At 32.1% G+C, this 27,725-nt stretch overlaps 1 protein-coding gene across 1 annotated transcript in view; it reads left to right on the top strand.

Annotated features, from left to right (window-relative positions):
• Nucleotides 1-19,352, top strand: part of LOC145283629 (FRAS1-related extracellular matrix protein 2-like) — an 855,643-nt gene extending 836,291 nt beyond the window's left edge. The window contains exons 16-26 of the mRNA XM_080132581.1: nucleotides 500-707; nucleotides 1,890-2,054; nucleotides 3,293-3,587; nucleotides 7,721-7,820; nucleotides 9,298-9,490; nucleotides 10,771-10,875; nucleotides 12,214-12,341; nucleotides 12,848-13,109; nucleotides 16,109-16,296; nucleotides 17,157-17,303; nucleotides 18,833-19,352. Coding sequence (XP_079988707.1) covers nucleotides 500-707; nucleotides 1,890-2,054; nucleotides 3,293-3,587; nucleotides 7,721-7,820; nucleotides 9,298-9,490; nucleotides 10,771-10,875; nucleotides 12,214-12,341; nucleotides 12,848-13,109; nucleotides 16,109-16,296; nucleotides 17,157-17,303; nucleotides 18,833-19,300 — 2,259 coding nt within the window. The 3' untranslated portion in view covers nucleotides 19,301-19,352. The remainder of the gene's footprint in view (nucleotides 1-499; nucleotides 708-1,889; nucleotides 2,055-3,292; nucleotides 3,588-7,720; nucleotides 7,821-9,297; nucleotides 9,491-10,770; nucleotides 10,876-12,213; nucleotides 12,342-12,847; nucleotides 13,110-16,108; nucleotides 16,297-17,156; nucleotides 17,304-18,832) is intronic.
• Nucleotides 19,353-27,725: the final 8,373 nt, after the last annotated feature.

Raw genomic sequence — 27,725 nt, 5'->3', positions numbered from 1 at the left:
GTATTATGGAGGGAGTCACTGTATGAAGATCCAACTACAGCAGGCAATCAATCGATTTGATTGGAAAAAAAATAGGCGATTTCACCGATTTCAATGACAATAAAAGTGTGGAACATTTGTTAATCTTCATTCAAACCGAGAAACGTCAGGTGTCCCTGCTAGTACAATTAGAATTCTACTCAATAGTTTTCCGTAATTTTTGGTGTAGATACTTACTTTTGTCTGATGTGTAAATATATGAAAGCGTTTTCCTGTTAATTTAAGACACCGGAAAGCAGAGAAAGGCACAAGAATTCTATCCCAGTAAAATTTTAAATTCTGACTTTGCCAAATAGCATCTGAAGCAGGCTAAGAATATAGTAGCCAAAAAGTTGAGAATATAACAATCTAAAATATTAATGCAAAAAAAAAAAAGAAAAACGAATTTGCATAGAAATTCAGTTTTCCAAAACCTTGATGCAATATCAAATTGATTTAAGTATTTTTTTATGATTTTCAGCCTTGCAATCCGAAACATCCGGAATTCTCCAAGACTGGCACTTTATGTGAAAAAGAAGGCATTAACGATACACTGACAAGATTCCGTTGGCGCGTATCGGCACCCAGCAGCGTTAATGGAGTCACCAGTGAATTGAATAATGTCGAAGCCAATACTTTCTTTACCTCTACAAAAGGAATTGCTTTGGACAGCATCTATTTTGGACCAGGTGAGAACACAACACATCTTCATCTTTGTTCTGCAACTTATTTTTACTTATCAAAATCACTTGAAAAATACAAAAAGAAAGGTCTTACATTACTACAACTATAATGTAAACTCAATGAGGTACATTTTATATAGTTTCAGTTAGGAGTTCCAAGTTTTTCAAGTTCTCTAAAAGTTTTATTCACACTAGCTAAATATCCTCCTATGTACCCTGTTAGCTTAGTAATTTTTGTTTTATGAAAGTTACTCCATACAAGGCATGAAGCCACTTATATAAGACTAGCCTGGGTGCCCGGCGTTGCCCGGTGTTTGGAGGTGTGTGTTGAGCAAAAAAAAAAAAAAAAAAGTGGTAGTAGGCAGGCAGGTTCAAACCAGTACCGTGAAGGAGGAAAAGAACGTTTGAAAAAAAGTGATGAATTTGCTGTTGCATCCATCGCCAAAGCGGAAGTGGCAAAGGTTTAAATTAAGGCTAGACAATCGAAAAGAGACTTTCGAAAATATTGGCGAACAAAAGCCACCCCTCCTTGTAGAAAAGTGCCCAATTGTGGTTATGTTTTTAGCCAATTTTTCAATATTTGTCGTCCGAAGGGTCGAGCTTAAAAATGATATCAATCTCGTGAAAATTCATTGCCTCTGTTGAAAGTTTTAGGCATACATACATACATTTATACAGACAGGTGAGATTTATATTATAGAAGATAAACAAACACGGAAGATGACTAATTTGTATAATAACAAATTAAAAAAATGAGATGCAGGCAGAAGAACAAACAAGATAATTCTAGACAATGATGAATTCAGAAGCAACATAATCGAACCTAAAACTGAAATATCAGTATAGCAATGACAAACCGAGTCATTCCCACCCGAAATACTCCAAGGTACACACATAAATGTGGGAATTATGCAAATGCTGATGAAGGAGCATCTTTAGAAACTACATGTGAGTTCAGTTTTATATACTATCTCCTGGATTCCAAAAGGTAAACTCTTCAAGAAAAAAGTGAAGAATACTGGAAAACTGAGGAGATTTGTTGTCACTCAGACACCATTTTCTTTTCCAGTGAGAGATCACACTTAATGATTTATGTAAAAACTCCTAGTGAGTAACAAATGATAATACGTGCCTACATATGACAGCTTTGTTAATTTGCTCTCTTTTGCTTCTTTCTTTTTTTTTCAGGAAGTCTCGTACAGTGTGGAGCTCGGGCTGTAAATGTTGATGGAGATCCAGGTCTGGAATTACTCAGTCGTCCGGTCACTGTCAGTCGGCGAGAAGGACTTTGCAATGCTCCTAACATAAATTCGGTTGGTGTTGAACCGTTCACAGCAAAACTTCGATATACAGGTCAGTGATAAGATTTATTGATTTATCGATTTCAAGTTTTAACATCATCGGTTTTTTCACTTGAGAGAAAAATCGAAAATAAAAATCGTTTTCAATAAAACAATTTGTCACGTTCGATTCAGAAGACTCTTTCATGACTGAAGATTATTGGCATGAAATAGGGTTGACTTGTAGAACGGATTGTGGGTTTTTAATGAATTCATTTTTCGGGTGGCCGGGTATTTTAAATTGACGAATATTTGCAATGAACACGTGCGCATTTGCAACACATAAATGCATATTACAACATAGATGTGCATAATTGCAATCCATAGATACATATTTGCAGCACATATATTTCACTTATGCAATATATATATACATATTTGTAATACATATTTGCATGTTTGTAGTATAGGGTTTCACATTTGCAATGTAGATGTGCATACTAGCAACGCATAAGTACACATTTTCAATATAGAAGTGCCTCTTTGCAACGTATGCATGCATATTTTCATAAATGCTGTGCATTAGTGCATATTTGCAATATAAAGGTGCGTGTTTGCAATGCATAGTTGCAACATAGAGGTGCAAATGTTCAATTCACGTGTGCAAATTTACAATTTAGCTGTGCACATTTTTAATGTATCGGTGCACATTTGCAATGTAAAGATGCATATTTTCATAGCAGTAAGACATGAGTTCCAAATGCTTTTGATCTATGACAGCTTGAACATAAAGATCATGTGATTAGGTGCCTGTGCAGTAGCAAACTAAAGGAAATGAACCGTTTAACCACACTTCATCAGAAGGTTGGTACTAGTAAGATTTTGGATGGCTTATGTACTAGGCATCTCAAACACTAGGAAACATGGTAAATTGATGAAGACATGGTTTGAATACAGAAGTGTTTTAATTATATTTAAAATAATTGATATCAACTCTTTTAGACGTCTGGAGTCGTTAACTCTAGAATCCAGGACACTCGTCATACCTAAAATACCAAAGCCAGATTATGATATACGTACATGTCTAAGTCGTTTTCATTTAAACCAGTTCGATGGCTGATATATTCTTCTATCGTATGGTCGTTTTCCGATCATTCGTATAATTCATGGTTTACATAGAATTCTTGTCTTTCTAAAATTTTACTGTAATTTTCCCATCTTTCTTAAGAGTGGTCAGCATAAACAAAAACTCAGACCAAAATGATTTAGAGTAATTTTGAAAAAATTTTTTTGTTGCTTTTATTTATTTAGGACCCGGTAATTCTAAGTATGCCAACAAAATACGCGTCAGTGTAACAATCCCTCACAGAGATGGCATGCTCCCAGTTGTGTCTACGAGACGTTTATCTAACTTTGAACTAATCCTGAGTCCCGATGGTACGAGAATTGGACAACATCGCTGTTCGAATCTTCTTGACTTTGATGAAATTCAAACACAATTCGGATTCATCACAAACGAAACGAAAAATGCTGACGTAATCGGTGAAATTGAGCCGTACCAATACAACAGCAGGTTAAGAGGGGAAGCAGCTCTCCGATTTTACAGGTAAGCATTTGACTCTTCTAATCATACCAAGGAGCAGATCTACTCTGAAACTAAGAGAGGTTAAGCTCCTGCGCTGATAACTCTGGGGTAAGTGATAGTGATACTTTTTTTTAAAATTATTTTCTTATCAGTTTGTTCAAGCTGGGGATGGGGCATCCTACCAGATGCCAAACATTCACTCATTATCTTATATATTCCAACCAAGAGATTCTGACCGTTTCTTTAAATGCAGTTGATTGAATCTCTCTTGCACTCGGTTCACGGGATATATTTGCCAGATAGTTTTTGAAATTGATTTTCATGAATGTTGTTGCTTCTATAATTGCGAGAATGATACAGATCTTCCCAAGATTCTAGTTTCTTTTCCTGTCGTACATAAGATCTTGACATTACATTATCTTTTCCATTTAAGCTCTGTTTACCCAGCATCATTGGGGGCACTAATTTCTGCTAAGGTTTTTTTTAGAGAAAGAAGAAAGCCGTCTGTTTTTGATTCATGTAGTTAATAGTATCACCTTTTTTTCTAATTTTTTGAGATGGTTCAGTCGGTTAGAGTGGCATACTTAAAAACAAAGATTGTGAGTTCAAAACTCACTTACGGCATAATTATTTTTACTCTGATTTTCCCCCCAAATAAACATAGACATTTAAAATTACACTATTAAACAGATTGTTCAGTTTTGCTTTCATTTCTGTAATCTTCATAATTTACAGATATTAGTGCAACGTGTAGATATTCGAGGCCCAATACATGGTAGCAGACTGTCGCAAAGGAGACCAAGACAAAGAATAACGACTCACTTTTTTCATTGAAACAACGACATTTATTTCCGAGTTTTTTTCCCAAAAAAACGTGATCCTCTTCTCTAACATGATTCGTGATCTCTAACATGACCCTTATCGTCCTGAATGTAATTTGTCGATATGTGCGTTTTTTGTTTATAATCTTTTCCTTTTTTTTTTTTTACCGTGACGTCACTTCCCACATAACTCGGCATTTGCATACAACTGCTATATGTGTGTCCGCGCTCTGTTAGAATTCTGGACGATGCTGGATAGTCCTGCTTTTAATTAATTAAATACCATTTAAAAATTTTCTAAGGTGGCTAGCAGTATCTGAACTCTAACTGTATGAGGAAGGATTTTAATTTAATGGTATATTTACGTGGACTCCATTGCTACTACTCTGTTCTTTGCACTTTGGGTCTCAAGGTATTTACAAGGGAACTCAGTTTGCCGATGACACGGTCTGTGCTAATACGTATTACACCGACTGTTCGCCTTTTTCATGCTAACGAAAAGAAAATGATAGCTGTGTAGTTAGAAAAACGTGTCATGTTCAGCGTGACAATTGATTAGTACTGTGGGGAAATTTTTAATTTGACATGGTATTCTGTTTTTACGCTTTATTCACTGTTTATTTTCTTTCTATTTTTTGCGGAGAATCTCTAAGTCTTGTGGCCGTTTCTGCAACATTCCCCATCCTCTCCCTCTTCTCAACGCGGTATCCCTCATCCATAATAGAAATGCACCTGTCTAAACCGTCGTCAGCCTTAAGCAAACAAGTTATGCATCATTCTGCCAAATGATGATTGCCTACATATGTGAATCTCTTCGTCCCAATATCATTAGAATGATAAGGGGTCAAAAGAAAAAATAATAATACTAATCTATGTAATAATAAGCTTACTCACGTTTATAAGGATGTTATAATCTTTCACACCTATTTAAAAACATGAAATCGTCTGGTCTCCAAAGACGAAAACTATTTAACAGTTAACTAGTGTCGCTAAGGTGTTGTTTTTTTTTTTTTTTTTTTAACTTTTACTTTTATTTGGCCCCAAACAAACCATATTGCCACTGAAACATAAATGGGCTATTCTGGTAGAAGCCAAATTTACAGGGATGCAATGTGAGTGGAAAGTTGAAAAGCAAGATGTTTGTCCACATTGCGTTTAAAATTTTTGCATGTTATGGGTCGGAGAAACAGGGAGTGCGAAGAAATTCCAAACCCCAAAAAGAAGTGGTCCAATGAAAGGTGCTTATTAGAATAGAAAATTTCCCGGCATCTAGAAAGCTTTTACAATGGAGGGGTGTGATTATGCTGCTAGTCGAGTGAGTCGGGGAGGGGGTATTTTCGTGAAGGTGGAGGGAAACAAGTGTTGTTGGTGGTGAGGAAACATGGAGCGAAAAGAGAGTTCAAAAGGCAACCGGTTCAAGATAATAGAAATTCGACTTTATCCATTTTTAAATTCATTGTTCCAAAATCAAGCCTATCTTCGCATTCATTTGATTTTAATGCAATTTTAAACATCGAATTTTTACGATTCGAAATAATTAAGATAAACAAGTAATATTCATTTGATTTATTAAAAAATACAATTAGATGACTCTTATTTTTACGATAAGAAGAAAGAGATATGATTGCTATAATCATATTGTTTAGGCCAATCCAACCTCCAACCTTCTAAAGATGTATCTTTTAGAATTTAGCAACCTAATACTTAAACTTAGGAATCTTTATGTTAAACTCGGGAATTTATTAGACATTTTGAACTGAATCCTTTATTTAACTTACTGGGCAAGGTTGAGTAGATTGTTCTTATTCCTTCAGCCATAACGCCGGCTAGAAGTGCTAAGTTTTGCTACAGGCAATAATAACTAAAAAGAACTTAATAATTATTCGACAGCCATCTTGGATTTTTTCTTTTTTTTATAAACACGCCTATACTGGTAAACTAAAAGTGTCCCATTTTTTGTTAATTCTTTGATGTCAAGAATTGTTTATTTCTTGTTTAAAGGAAAAACATTTTATGGTTTCTCTTTGGAATATCAAAAGGATTTTCTGGCTACTCTTCTCATTTGGTGCCATTATTAAAAACATTTGAACCTTAAACCAAGGCAAACACTACCCCAATGTATAATGTGACCTATATTTCATGTTGGGCCATATTTTATTATAGACCTTGAGGACATACACAGCAAAAGGGGGACAGAATTTTCCCTCCCCCACCACAGTAATTATATTTGCCTTCAAGTGAAAAAAGATGTAACAAAATCGCATAAGAAATTAATATTTCAATTGCTAATAATTTTTTTTTTACTTTATTTATTTATTATTATTACTGATGATGATGATGATGATGATGATGATGATGATGATGGATCTATGTATGTATGTATGTATTTCATTCATGCTTTTCATATCTAAAGGGGTATTTCTTATTCTAAAGTATTTAAAAATCAGATCATGAAAGACATGTCTGGTTTTATCATCGTTGTGTTTTTATTTCTGTTGATGAATGTTCCAAATTTTGTTTGTTTGAAGGCAAGCGAAAATAGGGATATGAAACCTTTACTTTTGTTGATTTCTCTCTCTCTCTCATATATATATATATATGTGTGTATTGTGTGTTATAGCGCTCAACACCACTGAGACAACACAAGCATATCTAAATATATATATATATAATATATGAAAAAGTCATATTTAGATTTAAATAAATTAATCTAGCTCTAGTTTAATGACATAAAACTATTTGACTCTGAAAAGACCGTTCAATCGAAATCTTGGCATGTTGATAGAAGAAATTTGCAATTATCTTTTGTTGTTGTTGTTATTATTATTATTATTATTATTATTATTATCAACAACAACAACAACTGCATGAAAACAAAAACTTGGCCTTCGGGTCAAGATCAAAGTGTAGTATCTGTTCTTCAGATGCTGCACTTCAATTTCTTGTTCTGTCAGTGGAAGAGAAATCCTTCACGACTGAGACAATTTTTATTTTTGTTCCTTTTCTCCACATTAAAAAATGACCCTGGTGTCTAACTCTGTCCTGTGGGGAGGCATTGTAAATAGGAACAAATATAACTGTAGTAGTTGCTATATGTATGATGGAATAGCGCTCAACACCACTGAGACAACACATGCATATCTAAATTCGGTGATATCCGTTCAATATAACACACAAACATTGACTGTATATGTACAGGAGAAAATAGTACCAATGCATTCTCGTTATTAACATTTTCTGATGGACACGAAATAATTATCTCATCAGATTTGTAGGTTTATTTCCTTCACCTTTTTTAATCTAAACAACAACATTTGTTCTTTTTTTTTTCAGAAATCTAAATTTGGAATCGTGTGTCTGGGAATTCACAGGTTACTATAATCCGTTGGAATTGATTCATATATGCGGTGGCGATATGACAACCAATGGAAACGTAAGAATAATATTTTGCATTGGCCAATTTTATTATTTGATTTTTTTTTGCTTTTGTTTTTTTACTAATGAGCCAATACTTATCCAGGATAAAGTTTAACTAGCAGTTACATAAGCGACATTTTGTTTAAATGTTCACACAGTATCATGCATTATTAGATTGGAATGGAAAGATCACTAATCATATGCTGGTTTAATCAGTTTGTCTTTGTGATCATGTGCACTAGACTGGACTGATAACGGCATGGATATTATGATACATTTGCAGAGAAACACGAGTAATATGCGTAGACGTGTCTTGTTGCCAAAAAGATCATTTGAAATAGTTTTCGTTTTTATTGCCTCTTGATAGGATACAACCGTGTGCTCACTACCTCTAACTATGAGTGAATGCTTAAAATGGAACTTCTACGATGCAGCATTCGTTTATCAATAAAAGGCAGCCTACTGAACAATTCTTGCTGTGTTCCAGTTTTCCCTTGAATAAAGTTGTTCCTATGTAGTTATGGAGATGTTGTCTGATTCAAAGAAGAAGATGATCCCTTTTTTTTTAATCAATATTCTAATTCATCCAAAAAGTGGCCAGATACAACTACCAAGTTATGTTCTTCATGCTGCTTGTCTTTCTAACCATCTAACTTCTCCATCAAAAACCTAAATTTGGTGAACTCGACGATAGTTATTAAGGTTTGTAATAGGTTTGTTTTAAGAGGCACTAGAAGCTATTTCTATGGTTATTTATTAGTTTATATATAACCAGTCTGATATCTACACTGGTTAACTAGGAAATTGCTGTGAAATTTTCCTATATATTTAGAAACCGGAAGTAACTAAAGTTATTTGCCCATAAATGAATACAAAAATGCATCACTACTTTCTGCTTGTAGAAATTTTTTAAAATAGTGCTTCTTCAGTATTAGAACGAAACTCGAGAGCTATAAATTTGAATTTCCATTAAAACGCAATGCTATCTACTTAATTTTTACGTCAATTTCAACTAAAAGCAATGTTATCTATTTAATTGTCATGTGATAATTAGCAACATATTACTGCCTTATTACATAAAACATATTTTCACTAGTTCACAGTCGATTGGCTGCCATCACTTTGGGAAAAAATTAACAAGACAGGCAACAGTTACCTCCTGTTTATTGTGTTTATTATTTAAGCATTACTAACAAATTTAGTTCAAAAACTATTTTCATTAATAATTACTATTCTACTTTATCAGTTTTCGTTATTTCTGGATATGTTACTAATTTCGACATAAAAGTTAAGTATGTATCATTAGTTTAAATTGAAATTCAATATTTTGATTTTCAATTTCCGTTTTAATATAAAAAATTTTAATCCATCATTAATTTTTTTTTAAATTAGCATTTGGAAATCAATTTCTAAAACTCATCCAACATAAAATTATATAAAATGGACGTTAAACTGTATACATTGATGATGCATTCCTTATTTTTATTTTTTAGATACAGAATTCAAAACAAACATATGTTTCTCTCCACCTCCCACTGTACATTTCCTACATGTTTCACTCCCCTATGAATCCCCTTGGTTGGCAGCACTTTGATATGGTTTCACAACTGAAGTTAACATACGTTTATGACACACCTAATGCATGGCAGAATGGCATTCGTGCCTCAAAGGAATCGAGGTTTAGAGGTAAGAAACGTCAAATTATGAATTTTACCTAGTTTAATTTTTTTTTTATGAAAAAGAGTCACTATTTTCTAAGGTCACTCAGTCAGGATCAATCTCAGTTCCCACCCATTCCATGTCTGATCGATAGGTAAACTTCGTCAAGAGAAGATTTGTGATATGAATTTTGATAGTTAGTTTTGATTCCCTGCTATTGAAGCTGAAGGTGCTCAGAGTAGAGCCTACTGTCAAATCACAGCGGCACCCTTAAGATCAAAGAGCATCTCGAATAGCACACACAAATATCTTATATTTGTGTATGTTTATGCGTCGTGGATACTGGCAGCAAACCTACAAAGAGAGATACAGACCGTAACAGAGATGCATTGCTTTTCTACACCTACTGAAATCTCCTACAAAAATCATATTGACAGTGAGGAAGTACAGAGAAAAATATGGAAAACAATTGGGTCCTACAAAGATCTCCTAACCATAGTAAAAAGGCAAAAACTAAAATACTACAGGTGTATCACACGAGCAATAGGGCTTGCCAAGATAATTTGTAAGGTACATCGCAAAGAAAGAGAAGAATCGATAACGAATGCAATGAGATTTTTTGTTTTTTTTCTTTTACTGTTTATTCACATCAAACAAGTCACAGTGCCATTAAGTCATAAGGAGTTACTAAATAGTTGAAGTCAGATTTTCCAGGATGCTATGTAGAGAGTTGGTCAGTAAAAACATTTGAGATGAAGAGAAAGTAATTGAGAGATAGAGCTAACATGGTCAGCCAGACTATTGAATAATTCAAATTCAGATCCAAATTCAAATTTATTGGGCAAGAAATAGCAAAGTGCAACAAGCCATGTAAAAACACAGGAAGATGTCTATCTCTCTATAATGTATGAAGTTTTGAGCAAGAGGATTTTCAAACTTGATATGATAGACATCACCTCTACCTCTGGATGGTTGTTGCACAGAGTAGAAACATGGACAGAGAGGACCGTCTTTCTTCTAAAGAGACAGAAACCATATATGGTATATCTTTTGCTGAGTCTAGCAGAGACCATGACATGGGTTTAAAAACTCCTTACAGCGTATATTTATATTCTGTTCATATTGTTTTATGCTAAAACTGCATCGCCTCGTATCGTCTGTTGCTAACTGAAAATGAAATAATGTTAATAAAATGTTGATAAAATATCTATTTTCGTAAACTTAAATCTTGTTTGCCTGATTGATCTATGACATTAAATTTAGATCCCATTTATTTATGTATTTTTTTTTTTAAATTTTCAAACCAGGTTACATTTATCCAACAAATATAAAAGTCCGAAATGATGGCCGACTCATGGTGGATTTCCGCAGTGAAGCAACATTTCATGGTCAATTTGTTCACCAACATGAAGGTAATATTTCAGACACTTTTTCTACTCACAAAAATTGCAATTTAGTCTTGGGTGTGGCATAAAACTACATGTCATGCAGTTACTAAACTACATGAAATAGTAAAACTACATGTGGTGGTTAAGCTGCATGAAGTGGTAAAACTACATGTGGTGGTAAAGTTATATGCAGTGTTAAAACTTGAGTTCTAGAGTTTTATAACGTTGAGGAATGTGACGTCATTCCTTAGTTACCATTTTCAAGAACCTAGTCCAGTGTGTTATTATTTATTTATGAAAGAGAGGAAGTTTGTGATTTATGGAAGTGTTATTATTCTTATTATCTTTCTATCTAATTTATATGTAAATTACATAACAATGCTGAAAAAAAAAGAATCACTTTGTCTAAATATTCATAAAGACTTAAAGAAATAGTAGAAAGTGTTACATAGATAACTCAGTGATGAATTGGTGACGAGTTCGATTACTTTCAAATTAAAAATGAAATTTATTTTTAAAAAAGTAAATCAATCCCTGAACTAAAGAATATGTTAGCATGTATTTGTGCCATCTTCTATAATATAAATCTCACCTGTCTGTTTAAATGTATGTATGTATGTATGTATGTATGTATGTATGTCTAAAACTTTTGACAGAGGCGACGGATTCTCACGAGATCGGTATCGTTTGGAAGATAAACCCTTTGGACGACAAATATCAAAAAAATTGGCTAAAAACATTAATTCCATCACCCTCAACTAGGCACTTTTCTATAGGGAGCGGTAGCTTTTTGTGCTGATATTTTCGAAAGTCATCCTCTCTTTTCGATTGTCTAGCCTTAATTTAAACTACTTCCGGTTTTGCGATGGACGCAACAGCAAAGACATTAGTTTTTGTTTTCACGTTCTTTGCCTCCTTTACGGTATGGGTTTGAACCTGCTTGCCTACTACCACTTTTTTTTTTGCTCAACACACCTCCAAACACCCGGGCAACGCCGGGCACCCAGGTTAGTTAAGGATATAGGAAAGAAGACTTATGGAAACCAATGTTAATTAACTCAGTTTTAGAACAAAAATGGATTTGCTTGAAATTTGCTCGTGTGGATATAACACATGTTGGAAAACTGTTTTATTTTTCATTTTTTATCAATATGATTTATTTTTTGATTTCAACAATAACACTTATTCTTAATTAAACTTCATTTTATTCAAAATTGCAATTCTTACTTTAATTGAAACAAAAAGTAATTGTTTTGATTGTTATAATTGAATTACATCACTCATGCTTCCCTAGATAAACTTTGATTTGAAATCTTTTTGATAAAATCAATCTATATAATTCATTTCCTTCTTTCTTTTCAGTTTCTGGCCTCGATTCGATGTTGGTGTCACCTGATCACCCTAAACTGACCTTCACATTGGAATTGATCGACAGTGAACCAACATACGAACAACCAAAACAAACATGGCGTTTCACATCGGATTCTGCTGTAAATACAAAGAAAAAACAATTTATTTTGTTTAGAACTTCAATAAAATATGTCAAATCTATACAGCTAGTATTACCTAAAAAAAAAAACTATCAAACAACGAATGGGATTCTACCACATCCTACCTACCTTAACAAAAATCATACTTCAATAAAACAATTTAAATTTAAACGCAGATGAAAAATTCTCTTTTTACATATTTATCTTTGAAAATCTGACATTTTTTTTCTTCCATGGCTCCATAGTTTTAATTTTTCCTTTCCATTTTTGTGCGCTAATAATTCTTCCATCATGCAATCATTCAATTAAAAAGATCCGTTTTTATATTTTTTTTATGTAACGCTATATGGAGATCACTTACGGTTTATTTTTTTGTTTTGTTGGGTTTTTTAATCATAAATCGTTTATTATTTACTTAATTGCAATGCCTACAGCGTTTGTCATAATTATTTGAGTTATTTGAATCCAATATGATATAGTGTAAACATTCTTTTTGTCTTATATAGGTGAGAGATTACTCTGGGCAATACATAATTCAACTTGTGCCTTGTACAGCCCCACGTGATGAGGAATTCACTCCACTTGCCATATGTAACCCGAGGGATCCAACAGCCTTCACCCTCCCAATCAGGTTTCAGCAGGTCAGTGATCCTGTTCCTGACAAGTTCAGCCTTAATGCAGAATTTTATTTACTGAAGAAACGAGAACTGTGGCTCGGGGAGGATTCCATCAGATTTGATGAGGACCCAGCTGAACCTTTCATCGAAGGTAAATAAAATTTTGTTGATATTTCAAATTCATTAACTGTAAGTTTTCTAATAAATGCTTTCCGTTCATATGTGTATATATATATAGTATAATCGTGTTGATACACCAGTTCTTGTTGGATCACCTCTCCACTTATTTTGACATTGTTTCAAGTTGCCCTGAACGTCCACTTGCCACTGATATTTAAGAACGTCAATGGTTGGGTATGGTTGAAGATTGCACAACTCTTGCCACAAAAATTCCATGCGCAGGCACTCTTACCGTAGGTATCCATAGTCTGTCAAGACTGAAGGAAGGTATCATATATATATATATATATATACAGCATAATCACATTGACACACCAGTTCTTGTCAAATCATTGAAGTTAAGCAACGGCTAGTACCAGTAGGTAACCGTAGCAGATGCTGTAAGTGCCCTCTGCTTATCTCGGCATTGTTTCCAATTGACCTGTATATTTACTTGCCACCAGAATAAAACAGTGTTGACTTAGCAAAGGTGTGGTTGGAGATTATGCAACTTTTGCACCAAAGATTTCATGCGCAAGTCACAGCATCATCAGTAATGTCCGTGGTCGATGGATGAACAGTTTTTTTTTGGGGGGGGGGTTAATATATGTATGCATATATGTACAAGAGCCATACCAAAAGTAATGCCTCTTATTTTTTTTATTCTGCCCGAATGGATAAGACGGGATTGCAAATTGCATTTTTATGATAACTGAACTTATATTTTCATCACCTGAAAGTTTCATCTGTTGCAGATATTGACGGTTTCAGACTCTAAGAAAGCAACCCTTTTCATGAAAGTATGCCAAAACAAAAGAGATGTGTCATTGACTTCCTCCATGCAGAAATAGTGAACTGATCAACATTCACCGGCTCTTCTTGAACGTTTCCGAAGTGATGTCAGCACAGTTGGGAGATGGGTTCGATGATTTTAGAGTAGTGACAGAGACGTGAGTGACAAAATGTGCTTTGGCCTTTTACAACTGAGGCATCAAAAGAGGAAGGCAAAAGTGCATTAAGAATGGTAGTGACTATGTAGAAAAATAAATTCTAGAGCACAAAATGCTGTTCGTGTTAATGGTAACACTCTAGTCTTCATTCCTCTCCAACGTTTTAGTTTTTGAGCTAAAAAGAGGAGGCCTTACTTTTGGAAAGCCCCTCTCTCTCTCTCATATATATATATATATATATATATGTATATATATATATAGTAGAGTACTTATTTCAAAAGTTTTAAAAATATGACTTGGGTGACATTAGCCAGAATAAAAACCAAAACATTTAGCACTCCAGCTGTGTTCCCTACCATTTGAGCTATCCACAAATAGATAAGAAAGATTTAAAATTAAACCACTTCAAGTATTATGAACGAATTTGTGCACGTGCAAAAGTAATAGAATTATGTCGTCATGTTGAAATTAACATTTTGCATTCCAACTCACCGACATATTTCTGTACGCATTATTCATCCATCCAAACAAAGATTTTACTCGTTATAAACAATCCTTGGTGTATGATTACTATTTCCTGTTAATGTCATGGTTATATAGTTTAAGCGCATATCGGTTAAATATTTACAGACAGACACACATGCATACAAACATCTACTGTTTTATTTATATAGATTATAGATTCTTATTAAACTTTGGCAAATCACACTTATTCATATTTACGTACACCCACAAGGTCTAACAAGATAATTTGTAAATAGGCTTTATATTTGAGAATTCATTTTATTTAAACCTTTTCTTTTACATCCATCATGGAATTTCTGCAGATATTATCAATTATGATTGTTTGACATTATTTTGGTACTTGTGCATTATAGCACACAAAAGCATTTTACAAAGATTCCCTCCACATAAGAGCAATCCATAACGGCGTCATAAACACTGAATCTGGATAATAAGCCCCCCCCCCTCCAAAGAAAAACTCACTTAACTCTGCCAGTAATCCTAAGTAAGGAATCTACATAAGTACTGAAATTCGTTTTTGGCTGTAGCAATATTTTTGGCATGACATTTATAACCCTGGGTGATAAGAACGAACCAATCAGATTTCAGGGTCGCTTTTTTTTTTTTCACCACATATCCTCGAGTGGCCTCCGGGCCTTGATAAGGATTAAAGGGTGTATAGTAGTCATTGGGACAGTTGCACATTAATCGTTTGTAGAAATAATTTGGTATAATTAGATCATTGACGAGGACGGCTCAATAAGACCTTGTTTACATTGGACTTAAAGATATTGTAGTTAGCTGGAAAGCAGACCAGTGGAACAGTTGCACAGGCAGGCAGTTCTAGGGAAGACGCTTTGTTCATGGAATCCATGTTTAGGTTTAGGCAACAATAGTAGGGGAATTTATTGATAGTGATTTTGGCTGGACTAGTGATTTTGTGAAGGATTGGCGAGGGGGACCATAGATTGGAGCTCAGTCGAACACTTGCCATGAAAATAGTGATACAGCAAGGACAGGCCTGCAACGTCTCTTCTGTGGGAAAGACGCTGCAAAGAAGAGAAAAGGGCATCGCCTACTAGATTACGAAGTCTGTTTTGAACTCTTTCCAATGACCTTGGCTACAGATTTCATGTATGCGCTCCATTTTAGATCAGGAGTAAAGGTCAGACCAAGAAGTTTGTCAAAACATGGGGCGTTCTTAGGATGAGAGCCAAATGTGGATTCGAGTGTTGATGATGGGAAGAACTACAACATTGTTCTATTGACTACTGTATATTCATTAACCCTTATCCTTGAATGGTGACTCCTTTGTAAAAAAAAAAAAGAAATACCGGATTAATTCTTTACCTAGAAAAGCTTTTCTGACTAGATTTATGCTGACATTTTTTATTTTATTTTCTTTATTTATTTTTTTATTTTTTTGCTTGGAACCATTATATTTTTCTATTTCAAGAATAACTGCACCTTCTTTATGGGTACAGTTCTTTTTACGTGGAACAAATTCAACTTTTTCATTTTCTGATTTCATTTTCAGGTGATTTGATTTACGGCCGCCTTAATGTTGATCCGGTGCAGAGTTTGCGTGGTTCATTTTTGCTTACTATCGAAAAAGTTTTCATTTGTTCTGGCAAAGATGGCTATATTCCTAAATATGACCCTGACAATCAAGAATATGGCTGTGTTGCCGATTCTTCAAACTTGCAATACGTCTTCAAGATTCTGGTAAGTGAACAACAAAAGCAGCAATTCTTCAGATGGGTCCATTTAATCTGCAAGACTTTTTTTTCTTTTTTTTTTTAACTTTTAGGGGATTAGAAATGTGTCAATATTTGATATGCCCTTGCTTAAAAAACTCACTTTAGTTTTGTATGATCCTTTCTAAACAATAATGTTACGTGTTTATTTTACAAATTTACTTTTGGATTTTCATAAATGAAAGCCTGTTAAAACAAAGTAAGTCTTGAATTCTGAATGTGGTTCAGATCTGCATTCCAATATCTCACTTATATATGTGTAACATACAAAGACGGTTTGCATCATCATGGTTATATCTATTACTAGTTATTGAATTATTATTATTATTATTATTATTAATTATATTATCATCATCATTATTAATATCAATATCTTATTGTTATTATTGTATCATCATTATTATTATTCTTATTATATTATCACTATTATCATTATATTTTTCTACCTTTTCAGAAGTAATTCTGTTAAAAAAAGCAAGCTCTCTGAAATTTAACTCTGACAGAACTATGAAAATGCTTTTTCATATTTTATTGTGGTATACCAAGACAGACAGACAGACAGACAGATGACATCTTATATAAAATTGGTTAAACGCATCTAGCAAGAACCAATCATCTAATCTACAGGTTTAGTGATGAAAATCCTATTCCAAACTAAACTCTGGAAGATCAACAGACAGATGGACGGACCGGTCATCTACAATGAATGGGTTTCATGTTTACTGTGCTCTCATCGTTAATTGTACTTAACCTGCAAAGAAACACTCGATATCTCTATTGCTTATTCTTTGTATTAGTATTGAATCTGGATCATTTTGTCAATTTCAGGACAAAGGCGCCACTCATACTGCTGATAAACTATTCCACAACATCTCATTCAATGCCACTTTGGCATCAGATGACCCAACAGCTTATCAATTAAATGGAATTCCTGAATCCGATGGTTTCTCTTTATCTTCCAGGCCACTTTTCCAGGTAAAAAGATTTGTGTAATGTACACCTATTTAATTGAATAGTTTTAGGATGAAAGACGTTCCAAAAGCAATGCCTCCTTTTTTTTTATTTCGCATAGATGGATCAGAGGGTATTGCAAATTGTATTGTTACATTGACTGAACTTATGCATTCGTGACCTGAAAGTGCCATCTCTCTGTTGCAGATATTGACGGTGTTAGATCCTATGAAAGCAACCCCTTCATGGACATGTGTTAGAAGCAGAGATGTATCATTTTAATTCTTGGCAAAAATGCATTGACAATGGTGGTGACTATCTAGAAAAATGAATTCCGGAACACAAAAAATTGCCTGTTTTAATGATACCACTCATGTCTTCGTAGCTCTTCAAATTTTTTAGTTAAAAAGCTAGGAGTCTTTACTTTTGGAACCTCATAGTATAATCCCATGCCAAATGTGTACCAAGTCCATTGGTCATTTAAAAAACATTTTTCTCTTTATATTTGTTCCATATGAGGTACAGTGTCACTAGGGCATAAGGGATTACTGTGAATTATGAGCTAGATTAATCGGGGAATTCTATGTGGGGAGTTGTACAGCAAGAGGTTTGTCCACATTACATTTAAATTTCTGCACGTCAGTATAGTCGAAGAAACAGGGAGCACAAAGAGAATTTCAAAGGAAAGCCGTTCCAAAAAAGTTATTAGGTTGAGGAGCAAACACTTATTTTCAAACTCTCTCCCTCTTTCATAATATTTCTGAATACTATGACTTATACTTAAGGTATTGGGGCATGCAATCAATAAGTCAGCATCGAGCACCACTTTTAGCCTTGTAATTCCCACTTCCCTTATTTTGTCCTTTAGTCCTCACATTCCATGAGCGATGTTTCTTACAAGGAGAGAAAAATTGCTGTTTTCTCGGTTGTCATCTATCCATATAACATTTATTGTTAGTTAGATTTTTACCTTGAAGTGGTACTTTTTTTAGATCCTTATATAAAGTAGCCTCATGCTTTGTCTAGAGAGATTTCCATAAAAAAAAGAGCATAACCAAATTTCTGCATTCTACTGTTAGACGTACCACACACAAAAAATTTGGTTGAACCATATTTTCTATTTTAGGGGGGTGGGTGGGAGTGCTTCCCAACACTACAACAACTGATCATCATTTTTAATGTCTTTCACTCTTTATCGGTGCCTAAACCAAAACGTAGATTCCATGAACAAAGCTTCTTCCTTAGAACTGCACGCCTGTGGAACTCTCTTCCGTTTGCCTGTTTTCCAGCTGACTTCAATTTTGGTAGTCTTCAAGTCCAATGTAAACAAATTCTTGATGAGCCGTTCCCCATTAAGTAATCCAATTTACCAAATTTTCACTACTAACGATTACTACGATATTATCCCATTAACTACTGTACACTTAATTAGCCCTTATCCTCGAGTGACCTCCGGGCCTTGATAAGTGGTGATTTCTATGTAAAAAAAAAAAAAAAATTGATTCTTTTTGCCTCTGTGTATTTCATTCCTTTCCCTTGATTTCTCATTTCAGGTGGATGCTACTAAACAATGGTACATTCATTCAATCTACACAATCCACTCAAGGGAAAATTCCCAGCATTCTATTGGAAAACGCAGTGTTCATCACCACAGCATGTCGTCTCTACCTGAGGGATTGCGCAACCAGCGGCACAGACGAGCCGTCAGTGACGTTGAAGATGTCGGCAAAGAAGGAAAAGGCACAAACTTGGTACTCATACAGCTTGATCACCAAGGAAAGGCCCCAGAAAGGGGCACGAATAAAACAGTTCAGTCATTCCCCTTGATTCCGATTCTGATTGCCACCGCCGTCATAATTCTCCTGTTTGTCATCGCGGTTATTGCGTTCTTGCACCAGCGGAAAAAGACATCAACGCCTCCGCCCTCACCTGCAAATACGTTCACGTCGCAGGGCGGAAAAACGCAAATTATTTATGCTAACCACAATAGCAAGTTTGACCCCGACAGAACAGAGGTGTAAATTTTTGGTGTTGTTTTATTTTTTCTTTAAAAAATAATGAAAAAAAGAAAAATTAATTAAAAAATTAATTTTAACATTAAAAAAAATACATTTAAAAATAATTTTTTTTAATAATTTTTATTAAAAAAGAAATGAAAAAAAAACGAATCAAAATTTTAAAATTATATTAAAAAAATTTTGGAAAAAAAAAATCAAAAACCTGGTTCTTTCCAAAAATAAAAATAAAACAACTCTGGCACGCATTGATTCATCTTCAGTGACATATTACGTTCACAATATTAATATGCACATCAATATGCAAGCGAGTGCATGTCCATAGGCTGAGAGGAGATGCTAATATTAAGGGTGTGTTTTGATAATAATGTTTGACCATTCCTTTTTCTGGTCATTGGGCTTAAAATACCATCGAACCTCTTGATTTTGATGTGAGAAATATTTATGTACAGCCATTTAGATTTTGAATTATTCTTCTACTTTGATACATACATGCATATATATATATATATATATATATATATATATATACCAAGTTATAGCTTTTATATATATATATATATATATATATATATATATAACGAACATACACATTTATAGCAAACATGGATCTATATATATTATATAAATATTATATATATATATAAATATTACATATATATATAATATTTATATATATATAATATGCATACACATACATAAATATATATATTTATACACATATGCATAAATATATAATATATATATACATATATGTGTACATATATATACATGCATAAACATATACATACATGCATAACATATAAGGTAACTCATAAACTCAATAACTTATATATATACATAAGCATAAATACAAACGCACATATGTATATTTGGTATTACTTGTATTGATAAAAAGTCAAACTGTATCAATTGAAACACCTTCAGAGCATCCCCATCGACTTAAATATATATATATATATATATATATATATATATATACTCTCCTGCTAATGAATCAGTACTTGAGTCTAATCTCTAATGACATAAATGACAACACTTGACTGTAAATAAGATTGTGTAATCTCCTGTGGTCAGCACATAGGACACCGATTCACAAAATCCACAGAAGAGGAAGAATGAAATGCAGCTGATTAAATATTGAGAAAGCCTTGTAGACTTCAAATGTCACAACACTCAAAAACTTAAAAACAAAAAGAAAAAAACAATCAGCGACTTAGTTGTCTATAGAATGTTATTATTATTATTATTATTTTTGTTTTTGTTTTCTCTTCCAGACTTTGGGAAAGTCTTTGTCATGCTTTTTGTATTGAAAAACTTTCACTTGATATTTCAATTTCCCTCAACATTGGAAAAAAAAGAAAAAAATGGCAGTGACATTAAGTAAATTCTCCAAGTACATTTTATTTAAATTAATATGTCATGTGACTTTTTGTTTTAATTTGAAGAAATAAATGGGGAAAAAATGCCACCAGATATCTTCACGTAAAAAAAAACAAAAAAAACAAAAAAAACAATAAAATTAGATTTTAAAAAAGATATTGGAAACAAAATGATAATCGATAAAAAAAATAATAATGATGTTTGTGTGATTTAGCAAAAAGGTTTGGCGGGCATGTACGACACGTTACTTCTTCCTCTCTAATATAGATTTGGTCTTTTTTCTTTCTTAATCTTCGATTACTATAAAAGAACAAACACCAAATTTTCAAAGATCAAGTTGTTTTTTTTATATATACTTGTTTAGTTTTCTTTGAATTCGCAATTAAAAAAAAATTGAAATGTAAGATTTTGAGGCATGAAAATCTCATCTTATGTTTATGAACGAAACATTTTTTTAACATCTTGTTCGTCTACAACTGACAGAACTGTACTTAATGTTGGAAATTGTTAGCTAAATTCATGACTATTTGTATTTGATTATTATTTTTTTTTTTTTTACGTATCTTTGATCTATTTATAACATTGCTTGAACGTGATTTAAATGGCTATGGAAGATCTACAGACGAACGAATAAAGGAAGGACAATCTGAACTGATATTTTTACTTTTTGAATAAATTCTATCACATCCGATTAATGGGTCCCTTATAATTTAGGGGAAAAATAAACTATACCAGTGTTTGCTTTTAAATTTTAATTCAATTCAGAAACTTAATTTCTAATCGACAGTTTCAAAGCTTTGAAATCACATTCAAATTTTGAGCAGTAGCAAAGTCAACACACTCCTGCTATTAATCAATCTTTGAATTAAAATGGTCCACTTGTTTACCAATATGATGGCACAATTTTGAAAATGATTCTGAAACCTTTAAATCGTTGCTCGAGGTGTTCTCACTTATGAGAAAATTATGAAAGGAACCTCAAGTTATTCTTGCAACTGGTCTGAAGTGCTATTAAAGTGCTGGATACCATTTTACATACATGCACACACACATGCACACGCAAATACACATGCATATATTACCCCCCCACACACACACACACCATTCATAGTGCAATGGGTTCAATACTATTTACAAGTTATAAAGCATCAGAGCCATTCCCTTAGCAACTTAGACATTTCTACAAAGAAAATACTTCCTCTTCAAATAAATAATGCAAACTGACAAAAAAAAATGACTACAAGTGACGTAGAAGCTCAGCATCAGAGAATGAAAATCCTTTTAGCAATCCAACTTCTGACAAGATAGGTCTGGTACTTCGAAGAACATAATAATTAAATAGCCCAACAGCCAACTTCTTTTTGACCCATTTCATAATATCACCTACTTCTTTTTAAAACAGGAACATTCATAAACAAAAAACAGACATTAGAACAACAACACACATCATTTTCGTGAAGCTAATCATTAATTAAATAAAACCAATTAATATTCATTAAAGCCGTTATAATATTTCAGTAAGGTCAATAAAACAAATTAGCATATCTCAGCGATGTTAATAAGAAGGAATGACGTGTACATATTTAGCAAATGCTAATTACTACTACTACAGATATAACTTACAGGTTTTCAAATTTTCAAGATTTATTTTGTGCTGAACCGTTTACAAGCACACAATCCAGGAAAAAGCATCCATTTTATTTTCATTTACCTACACACGTAAAACAATCTGAAACTTAAAACCCTAAATAAACATTTCTTATATTTCAAATAGGTTTTTGTTTGCTTTTACAGCTTGCAGAAATTTTCAACCAAACACTGTATATATTGCGCTAATAAATTGGCTAATACGTACGAGAAAGTACAGTACTATATATATGTGTGTGTGTGTGTGTGTGTGTGCACATAAATATGCATATACATATGTGTGTGTATGCATATATATATATATATATATATATATATCATAGACCTGTTGAATGGTAAACACTAATGCCAGTTTTGTAGAGATAAATTCAAATCCTTTACGAGTCATATTTCTCTGTGAATCATATATATCTATATATTTGTGTGGTGGAGGGTGACTATATATATGTGTGTATGTGTGTGTTTTCTTCAAAATGAAGAAATGCTTTTCATCTGATATTGAATCTTAACAAAAAAAATCAATCTTGCAATGCAACTTACAATGGAATTTATAATGCCAAAATACATTAAAAAAAATGACATAGAAATTCGAAATTATTTTTTTCTTGCATATGTATTTTGTTTTTCTTCTAAGACTTCATCAAGATATCATATGTGACACATTTAACTTTGTCAAAATATTTTAACTGCAATTTACTCATAAAATTCTTGAATGCCAAATCCTTAAAACATCTTTTTTTAATTTCTTAATCGGACCGTCGTTAAAGAAGAATATATGTTCGTAAGATGTGTTGTTCATTCAATCTGTGCATTTAGCAATGGAAATTTAATGATCCAAACAACTTCCGTTTTGAAACGACTTCTGGTCTTGAAACTTCTAGGAAGTAAACGTTCTTACTTAATGCGAGTCCCTGCCGAAAATGTAGGTGTAAAGCTACAAAGCTGATTTTTACAGAAATAATTAATACTGAAAGTAACATATATATTTTTTAGATTTAGTAAATAAGAAAATCCGTAAACTAAATTTTTTTTTTAAATGTTTATTTGCATATGTATTTAAAAAAATTTTTTTTACAAAAGTTTTACAGAAATAATTATTTGATTCATTATATATGAAAAATTCATATTATTAAAACTATGTTACATTAACATTTATTCTTTTTCTTTTCCATTTTTGAAATTTATTTTCAAATGATTATAATGCTATAAAACTGCAATTTACAATAAAAATGATTTTTATTTATAATTAATCTTTTACTTAATCATTTTTCCCCTAATTTTTGGTGATGAAGCTTATTTCAGCATGACACATAAGTGCATCAATGTTTTGTTTTTTTTACTTGAAATGGAATTTCCAGTTGTGACTCGCACTATAGAAGTACCGAAGATAGATATATTATTATCTGGATATTAATTAAATATGGATATAAAAATTAGAAAACTATTCCTTTTAAATGAAAAAAAATAAAAATAAGTGAATGCAGTTTTAGATTTTCTATCCACAATAAACTATTAAATAATTCATAATTGTTATTTTTATATATTGTCTTCTCAAAACAATGGATTTCTTATACCTATTTGAATTATCTCCCTTTTTTTAACTCTCTTCTAAATTCAACCGATAAAAAAGTGCACATAACATATATATATACCATTAACACAGTATTTATATAAAGATCAAATTTTGTTGAATATTTCATTTAATATTTCCCCAAACTTTTATTTTTCTATTTTCTTCTTTTATGCCATTATTTTTTAATTTAATTAACTGCATTTTAAAATGTTCAACACTACTGTTTATAGCAAATCAAAACGACCACCATAGTTAGAAAATACCATTAATCATTTTGAAAGTTTTAATTAACTCATCTCTCGTTTTTCTCTTTAATAAAGTAGTTAATCCTATTTTTTCAATTCCTATTTGCAACTATAACTTACTTATATCATTAATTTAAGTTTATTTTACTTATATTACAACCTTGTATACAATTTTGGATATCTCTTAAGTAAAACATCTTATACAAGGATCGAACCCACGACTCCCTTAGCTGCATTTACCTATGAATATTTACGTTACTATTTTCTTACCATTAAAAATATATTCCTGCTGTTCTCACTGCAATCTGTACAATTGTATTCTCATAAAATCTTAAGGATCAGTTTTGGGATTCAAATCTCTTTAGGAACTGGTCCTTATTTTTTTATAACATATTTGAGATAAGAACTGGAGTCATTTTCTAGAACAGTGTCCCAAGAAATATTGCTTAAATCGACTTTGGCCTATAAACTTTAATTCTGATCAGAAATCATTTCATATTTGTTCATTTATAGGTCTCAAAGTCAGTTTCAAAATTCCCTAAGGCAACAAAGAAATCAGCAGCATTGCAATTTTTTTTATATACATAACGAGTTACTTGGTATTGTCCTATTGTAACTACTTGATATTGTCCGGGATGCAGGGAAGTCAATTTAATTTTTAATTGCTTGCATACTTTATAAATTTATAGAGAAAAGGAAATAAAAATTTTAGTTGTAACGAAAGTAATTCTTTTTATATTTTTCAATTAAACATACGAGGTAGTCTGCTTTTGACTATTAGGTCATAATTGACAAATGTTTCCATATTATTAGTTGTTCCTAGTTAAGCTACATAATTAAAAAAAATGAACCGTTGCAAAGTATGTTATTATAGTGTAAAATAACTTGATGCAACAATAACATGTAAATTGGCTAGTCAGAATCAAATGTGATATGTCACCTTAATTGGCTAGTCAGAATCAAATGTGATATGTCACCTTAAATGCTGTTTAAGTCCAACTTTCAACATTTTACAAGATAACTTTATCTGCTAGAATACCGACAAAAACATCATGTACAAGGTGATGCTTAATATAATCATGATGATGGATAAGATATGTAATGGAATCATTGAAAATTTGAAATGCGAATTTGAAAGTTGAAATTGCCAATTAAAAGTTATTTCTGACTATAATCATATGTAGGCTACGGTTCGATATTACGGTTCATTTGCTGTATTTCATTAAAGGGATACTATTCTAGAAACTAAAACGAGCTCCCTTTCCTCTATTTGTACATCCGTAAATTCTTTACAATTACTGATTGCAAATATTATGCCACCTTTATGTGAGTAAGCAAACGTATTCAAAACGAATTTCTAAAAGTCTCCATTTCTTGAACAAAACCAATAAAGTCAATGATTTCTTGCCAAATTTTCTAATCTTCTTTAAATATAATTTGTGTCTTAAATCACATGGGCTCTTCCTCTTACAGTGAAGAATGGATCAACGTGAATAGAATGTATGAGACAAGCAATATGAACAAATCTGTAAGCTAATGTTTCATTTTAAAAATATCAAACCATTTTTGCAGCCTTTCCTCAAACTCTTGCTTCCAAAACAACAAAAAAAAACAAAAAACAAAACTGAAGCTAAAATCATTTTTTTTTTAAATATCCTTTAGTGATTTCTAACTGTGATAATGATTTAATATCTCTAACATGACGAGGGGGAGAAGGTTTCCTGTTTGTTTTATGTTTGTCCATGTGTGTTTTCTCCTCCAAATCTGGACATGCATCTTGCAAAAAAAAAAAAAATGAACAACAAAAGGCCAAAAAGAAAAAACCTGAAGTTTCTTGTGGCATTTTTTATTGTATTTTCTTTCCCATACTTCAACCTTTCTTAAGTCAAGAGCTGCCAAATCACAGAAAAGAGTATTTATCAAATATTTGTCATCTAATTAAACTGTTCAAGACACACACGCACACAAACACACACATATATATATAATTCCAGTTTAATATTTTCCAGAGGTGAAGCAACTAATGAAGTTTAATGAGGTTAATGCAAGAATGCTTAATACCAAAAATTTATTATTTGAACAAAGAATACGATATACAGTATTCTTTGTTCAAATAGTAAATTTTTGGAATGAAATTTAAATATAAAAAAACTAATTTTATACATATATGCTTTCTATTTTACATAAGTATCTATACGTCGCTACACATTCATGAGTAAGTTTCAGCTAGTCAGTTACAAGTAACTAGAGACCTCTTCAGGCGATATTGTTTATACAAAAATGCAATCTGTAATCCGTAAGGTTAAATTTTGGATAACCAATATCGCCAGAAGAGGTCTGTAGTTATTTGTAACTGGCTAACTGTAACATACTCATGAATGTGTAGCGACATATAGATTCTTAAAATTTCATTCAGAAAAATATAATTTTTCAAAATAAAAATGTATTATTTGAACAAAGAATACTGTATATTGTATTCTTTGTTAAAATAAAAATGTTTGTTTTGAAAAATTATATTTTTCTGAATGAAATTTAAATATAAAAACCTATAATTTTTTAATTTGCTCTATCTATATAGAACAATTTTTATTTGGCTGGGATCGTCTTATATAAAAATATTACCTCCCTACAATATTTTTTAAGATTCGATATAAAAAAATTCAATAATTTGTGATCTAATTCATCTCATTATTCTGATATATATAAGATTGTTAAATTTTTATTTATTTTTTTGTTAGCAATTAATTTCTTTTTTTCCCGCTCCCTGGGCGTTTTTTATTATAAGAAGGGAGTTATTTGCCCTTTGTTTACATTTTTCTTCGCCCACATTTTAGGACGTATTTACTTTTTTATTTTATTTAAATATTTTTTATTAATAATTACTACGTGTATAAAAGTCAGTCATCTATACTTACTTTTATGCACGTAGTAATTATTAATTAATAAAAAATATTTAAATAATATCTATATATGAGGGGAATTAAATGATGAAACATAACATTCACACAATTTATTGTTAAAATCAATACAAGATACAAACAATTATTTTCTTACTTAAATAGAGTTTCAAAAGTTAGGTGTTCTCCTTCAGAGGAAAAATAACTAACAAAAATTGTTAGACTTACTATGACATTTCTAGTTAGCACGAGAAATTGAAAACTGTAAAGCTCGAATAAATGTTAAAAATGTGACGTCTATAAATCATAAATGAAGATGTAGTGAAATAATAATAAAATCCAATGAATAAAATTGGTTGAAAATCGGTAAAATTCGTAAAATCCATAATGTTGGTATGAATATATTCATAGACTTAGTGCGAATTATTTAGATTGGATAGATCTACAATCCTTGGATGGTTAGATTAAAAATTTGTACCACAAAATGGAAACAGGCAGTGATTATCAGCTAATTTGAAAGTTAAGATATATTTTTTCAGTTTTGTAAATTTAAAATTTGATGTGGCATTTATATCGGGATGTGTGCATCTTTACAGGATTTTCCTTCCATGGCCAAAAATAAATTGAAAACTGACAAGTAAAATAATTGTCCGGTGTGTGTGTGGGGGGGGGGATAAAGATAAAAA

This window comes from Euprymna scolopes, chromosome 8 (assembly GCF_053919585.1).
Source record: "Euprymna scolopes isolate OS-2025 chromosome 8, ASM5391958v1, whole genome shotgun sequence".
Classification (NCBI taxonomy): domain Eukaryota; kingdom Metazoa; phylum Mollusca; class Cephalopoda; order Sepiida; family Sepiolidae; genus Euprymna; species Euprymna scolopes.
This window is presented reverse-complemented; position numbering and strand designations above follow the sequence as displayed.